Genomic DNA, 6,758 nt, shown 5'->3' on the forward strand with positions numbered 1-6,758 from the left:
TGCTAGTTCAAAATTAAGTACTCCGATTGTCTAAAATACTGAGCATTTACAAATGCCTTGAAATGAAAACGTTCCAAGATTTGTCTCTTCAAGTTCACATTCAAAAACGATGTTTTCCAGCAATGAGAAGTGGGTTTTTCAGTCTTTTCATTTTTATATTCAAGTATCCAGTGAGCGAATTTGATGGCAAGTCAAGATTATTTTGATGCGAATGTGTCAGGATTTCAGATTTTTTTTACATTTTATTGTCTAGAAGAATACCGGTAACAGATGGAGATTCTTTTCGTGCTTTTCTGAAAAAGGTAGAATGCAGGCCTACTCGTACATAAATACATTGTACATAGCTTTGTACTGTGTACAAAAAGTGTGTTAGTTTGACTTAGCAGAGAGAGAGAGAGACGGTAGGCGTGGCCAAGAAGCAGTGATGCCTGCACTCTGACAGTCCGTCAAGTCAACGGACCAATCAGACTCCTCCGGTCCCTGTCACCGTCCAACCGAGCGAGGGCGCTCGTCACGGTCACCGTAAAGTTATCACTGATAATGATCTGGCTGCACCAACACGCGGCATGTATGTATATATTAGTTTCTGTAACTGGACTCACCGCAATCTATCAAACCGAGGGGTGCGCGCGGCTGCTGCAAGAAGAACGTGATCTGGATTGGCCGCCGATGTTTAATTTCCTCCGATATGTGGGGGCAAATCTTGACAAAATCTGCCTTTTCCTTGAAGCCTATACGGCATGGATTGACAGATAACGGTTCTTGCTAGCCCGCGCTGCCCATCACCGTCGTGCTCACGTCACATTGTTTGATGCGCTAAGATCACCTAATTATCAGAGATAGGCGTACACAAGTGTTGAGCAAACTTCATTGATATGCAAATGAACCGACGTCCAGCCGACAAATGACAACATTGGGAGGTCACGTGGTGAGAAACTGTACAAGTGGCTGTGCTACTATAGATAAAGAAGACAACGGAGTTGTGAGCGGCGATTGTCAGTCCAACTGCCTATCAAGGTAGCACAGGAAAACTTGGAGCAAAAAAGGTTCACCTTTTCTTCTCTGAATGGACTCAGAAAAATCCCGTGTTTCTTGAGCCGACGTTAGTTTACGGTCACCCAGGCGATTTATCAGTGAGCATAGCCGGTCCAGCTTGCTGGTACCTCGGCCTCAGCATTCTATATACGTGTGTTTGCATTGAAGCGCACACGAGTTTATAGTCAAGGGGGCCGCATTAACAACATCACAGCGACCTCAACTGTGAAAGGCCGGCGTGTGTGGGGATAACCTAATTCTTGAGCGGTTTTTCTTGTGACTTGTCAGTGCGAGAGGCAGTTGAGTGTGACCACGCGCTGACTGTGTATAGCTGGCTGGGGCAACTCGACTGTCAAACGACGGACGGGGTAGACATCAGGTGGCTGCCGCGGAGCCATTACGTACCGGCGGCGTCCGTGTCACAACAGCTGAATACGACGGGGTTATCGTCGGATCAGACCGGCGTAGACATGACCGTAAGCTCCGCTAATGCCATGGAGGAGTCAAAGGTGAGCGCTCCGACGCAACAGCAGCAGCAGCAACATCAGCAGCAGCAGCACCAGCAGCAACCGCAGCAGCAGCAGCAACAACACGAGACGGGGATAGTCGTCGGTGGACCGGGAGTCGGTGGGTTCTACTGCCGTAAAGATCCACCACCGCCCCCGCCGCGTCATGCCAAAGACACGGTGCAAATGGAGCAGTTCTCGGACAGTGAGATGGTGGACTCGGTGGACAAGGAGGAGCCAGAACTGCACGGTAAGGACTCCGAAGACATCGAGCTTGTGTCCGAGAAACAGACCGAAGCAGACGCGTCCAGCGACGGTAAAAAGGCCAAATCTAGCACCGTCAAACCACCTTACTCGTACATTGCTCTCATAACTATGGCCATCCTACAGTCGCCTCAGAAGAGACTAACACTCAGCGGTATTTGTGAGTTTATCATGAACAGGTTTCCGTACTACCGCGAAAAATTCCCAATTTGGCAGAACAGCATACGGCATAACTTGTCCCTAAATGACTGTTTCATCAAAATTCCACGAGAGCCGGGTAACCCAGGCAAGGGCAACTACTGGACGCTGGATCCAGCCAGCGAGGACATGTTCGACAACGGGTCATTTCTGCGGAGGCGGAAACGCTACAAGCGCCACCAGCCAGATCTGGGGCTAAGTCTACGGGAACATTCGGCATTCTTAGCAGGCAGCCCGTACGGACATCACATAAGTTACGGTCACCCCCACGCTATGTTGCCGTATCATTATGTATCACCGCTCCCTCCCCCCGTGCCTCTGTCTCTGACCACCTCGGCAGCTCACAGCCTTCACAGCCAGGCGTTGAGTAGCCTCATGTCTGCCGGTACCACAGCCGCACCGGTCCGCTCAGGCTTCAGCATCGAGAGTCTAATCGGTAACGGTGGCAGCACGAACACGTCCAGTGTAAGTAGCACCAGCATCAGTAGCAGCAGTAGCCTAAACTCCCCCGTCAATAGCTTGCTGGCTTTCCGCCCTCCGACCAGCCTGCACTCCGCACTCTCTCCCTTCATTACAGCTGGGGCAGCTAGTGCATTTACTGCCCCTGTGCCTTCCTCCTTTGACTTAGAAAAGTACAGACAATGCTTGCAGTGCAATGGCTTAGCGGGAACAACATGCACCTGGCGCTGATCAATGAACTCAAACTATACATAAATATATATAAAGTATATCTATATATATTGAAACTATATTCAAACTCCGGGACAGAATCTGCCAGGTAAGCTACAAAAAAAAGACAAACAATTCTGATGTATTCCTGCCTGCACTCCCTAAAAACGGACTGAACGGGGGGAAATGTGCTCTACTGTCTGTCATTCTAAGCTTGAGCTCTCGAGGGTCCATTCCCGTGGACAAGCCGCGTGCCGCGATAACGCCTCGACCGAGAAATGGAGCAGATCGTGGCGGGTGTTTGGACGCGTGGAGACCGCAGGGCGATAGCGGGAGACACGGTAGATTCATCCGTGAAATCTCATCATTAGCCGGCGTGTGCGGGCTTCTAAACTTGACGGGTGTACCAGCCAGTGCGGCTCATCTAATGTCGAAGAATAATAACTGGACAAAAAAAGCTCCCTGCTTGTGGAACGATCTCGCTATTCTTGGACAAAAAAATAACTTGTAGGGTTTTGTGGGTTTTTGGTTGATTGTTGGCTGAATGTGAACCACGTTTGCAAGGGACGGTGCTAGCTGCAGACTGCATGGTACGATGACTGAGGGTAGCTGGTAAAACCGTGTAAGTCAAAAAGCTGCATTCTGCCTTTTAACAAACATAACAATACAGACACAGAAGACTAGATTTAAATAGCTTTGGTGTGAACGTATCTTTATAATCAGTAGTTGAAAAAATAATAACGTAGAGTTGTTTTGTCCAGAGAATGCACACACAATCATGCAAAGATTTCATTGACCTGTAGTAGTATTATGTAATGCAATGTCCAATTGCTAGTCACAACTGTCATGTATACTGTTGCCGCGGCTGTGATGTTCATTTCAGACGACACTGGCCCATTGTGTGTATATTTTGTGTACCTATTTTTCCGTTTTTCTTATTTCCAAAAAAAAAGAGAGATTCACTGAGATTTGCATTCCTAGTCAGTCTGAGAACGTGCAAGAAATGACTTTATTTGTTAAAAAAAATTACTAGTATTGGAGCGCCATTGACAAAAGCACGTCTGAATTCACAATTACTGGCCCTTTGGAAGTGCTCGTGTGGGCAGCAAAATTGCCTGACGAATGGAATTTAATTGTGATAACGCGCCAAAAAAAAATGCTTATCGTATTACTCGAACAAATTGTCCATTTATTTTTGTGTTTTATAGAAAGAAACTATTTATTTACTAAGTGTTGTCATGTGCGTTATTGTTATCGATACAGAACAAAACGGAGCCAGAAATTCAACACAATTTCCCTAACTGCTTTGGTTTTTGGGTTTTTTTTTTCAAGTTCATCTGATTGCTCGATTTGCAGTTGATGAAAGTATTTTCAGAGTAATCTTCTTTTTTGGTTCATCTTAAAATGTAATTCATTTAATGTAATGGTAAATGATGAGGAAACGCACGATTTAAAAGTATTGTTTGAATGTCATCCAAAACCCCAAAACAAAATCTTGAATAAAATCACGATTATTTTTTTCTCGAGGTGCAAAAAGACGTTTGATACAATGCTGCTGCATTCTAAGTACATCAAATGTGAAACTCAAGATCCTAAAACAACTACTGCGGTTACAAATTGCCTTCTTTTAGAAACCACAGTTCGAAGCCAAATACGATGAAATGAGACTTTTTTCAATTAGAATCATTGGGCATTGAGGCGGCCTATGTCACTCTGAAGCCATAGCTCGCAGCCACACCAAAACCCTAAAACAACCATTTTTAAGAGGTGCTTTTGATCTTTATTATCATTATAATCATTACTGAGATATTTACAGCCGCCCTTTTTGGGGGAGTAGCCGCAAGGCAGGACCCCGCGCTAGCCGCCGGACCCGCCCCTTTCAGTGGCCAAGAAAAGAGGGGGAAAAAAGTAGAAAAACTCGGGTGTTGTGAGTTTCATATTTCATGTAGTGACTACTGTAAGAGCGTGAGCAGCGAGTGCTATGCCCATATAGCCCCTGGCCCAGCCCGGGCGGGAGGGCACGGGGGCCGAGGTGCTGCCTTCCCCTTGTTATGAGATCGCCCGCACTCGCAGGTGTTCTTCTCACATTGGCAACGCGATCACAACGCTATCCCAGCCAGAATTCGTACGGACACATAAAAAAAAACCTGCACGCCCGTATTAATATTTTCTGGACACCTGAACTTTTCACTAATAGTCTCTCCCTCAGTCACTCTGGGATATCTATTGCACCCTTCTGCCCATATCCAAGGGCTCGGCTATATCCGGGACCTCTAGCAGTATTCTATTGACCGTTTTAGTTCTTAAGAATTTATAGCCTGAATAATCAACGGAGGAACATAAATCGAATTTTACATAGAAATTTGCTGAGAGAATGTCTTATTGGCTTTGGTACTTCGACACACCGGATTTTTTTTTTTTAGATTTAGCGCTGATTTCTTAATGCACGTTGATGAAGTGTTTTGGTCCAATGTGACAAAGGTGTGTCTGCTTCTTTTTAAGTTTGTAGTTTCCGGTAATCTTGCGTACATTTTACCAAAAAAAGGCCTACTTTTTGTGAAGGTCTGATTTTTAGAAAATTCAGCTTGTATGGTCCGGGAATTTCGGCCTACAGTGGGCCAGTGTGTATAATATTTGTGCAATTACTATAAACTATGTGATAAAACTTAAAAATAAATAATAATACGATTGTTGGCCAATGTATATGATAACACGATGGTTGTGAAACGTTATACAAGAATTTGTATGGAAAAAAATAAGAAAATAGGAGGCTTTTTGTCTCCGATATGTGGAAAAAAAGAAACTCGAGTCGCAGTTTGTCTTTAATCAGATCTGTTTGCCTCGTAAAAGGTGTGGAGATTAATAGTTCAATTCAGATGGTTTCTTTATTGATTTTTTTTAAAAATCTGACACAGGGTAATATTGTCGCGAGAATTTCTAATCTACGTCACGTGTGGTCTTATGTAGGAGAGACCATATGCGCTCTTCTTAAAGATCAGAAAATATGTCATTCACTTTTTGGATTGCTCGCTTCAGAAGGCAGAACGTTTTCCCACAGATTTTCTTTTTTTTTTAGAAGAGCACAGATTCTTTTCGAACGAAATTTCAATCATTTCGATCGGATAATGATAGGTCGTGCTGTTTACTTCTGATCAGAGGTAAAATAAAAATCTGCCTTATAGTTATAGGAGAGATCTCATTCTATCTTCACCGTACAAATTCCTGGTTAAAGGGAATGTACAACATTTGCTTTTACTGCAACTTTCCGACAATGATAAATGGATTATTTCAGGATTAGTATGTTATAGAAAATATTGTTAAACTGACTTGTTTCACGTTTTGGGTTTATATATAGATGCTGGAAAAACCAATAAAACCAATCATGTTCTTGTAGTCTTGTTCCCCGACCCCACTTTAGATGAAACGGAGCAATTTTAGACTTTGGGGAATTGTAAGGTCAGGGAATCGGTCTAGCAGGCTTGTACTCCTTTACAGGTGTGTAATCAATTGCAAAGAAAATGCGAAATAACTAAATATGAAAATTTAGAAGCAGTTTTTGAAAAAAGCCAAGTTTCCTTGAAAATGTTAGCACACCAGGAGCCACGATTTTACAGGGTGCTTTAGACTATCATTCCCTAACAATCCAGTATTTCGTGATAATTTGGTCATTTCGTTTTTTGATGTTTGCAAATGTTGTATCTTCCCTTTAAGATTCAGAAATATAGATGGTAGAAGTAAATCCGTAAAACAAAAACAAAAAGAAATATTGGCCTTAAACCTCATCTACTGATTATGACGAAGCATGCTTGAAGTTAAAATATCAATCAATTTCGTTCCATTATTATGTACCGCTGTTTTTGCTTTTTTGTAGGAGCAGCATAAAAAAACCTTGTTATTCCAACTTGGGTAAACCTGTCCATGCAAGTGCCATCTTCCATTCGTCAGTCCCTTTTTTTTCCTTCCCTCCTCTTTTCTCTCTCTCTCCCGCTAACAAGAATCCTCTCGCGATCTTAAACCACATTAATTGTGTCATTTATTACCACTGATAGCTCAATTGATGGCCTTGCCGGCTACACGCCGCCAAAC

The 6,758-nt window shown here is 43.6% G+C and overlaps 1 protein-coding gene across 1 annotated transcript; it reads left to right on the plus strand.

The window, feature by feature from the left end:
• The first annotated feature begins 563 nt into the window (after positions 1 to 563).
• Positions 564 to 4,077, plus strand: LOC119728394 (forkhead box protein D3-like). Its single transcript, XM_038200618.1, has one exon. The coding sequence runs from the start codon at positions 1,506 to 1,508 to the stop codon at positions 2,691 to 2,693; it is 1,188 nt and encodes a 395-aa protein (XP_038056546.1). The 5' UTR covers positions 564 to 1,505; the 3' UTR covers positions 2,694 to 4,077.
• The last annotated feature ends 2,681 nt before the right edge of the window (positions 4,078 to 6,758 follow it).

The sequence above is a fragment of the Patiria miniata genome, unplaced genomic scaffold (assembly GCF_015706575.1).
Source record: "Patiria miniata isolate m_02_andy unplaced genomic scaffold, ASM1570657v1 HiC_scaffold_20, whole genome shotgun sequence".
Taxonomy (NCBI): domain Eukaryota; kingdom Metazoa; phylum Echinodermata; class Asteroidea; order Valvatida; family Asterinidae; genus Patiria; species Patiria miniata.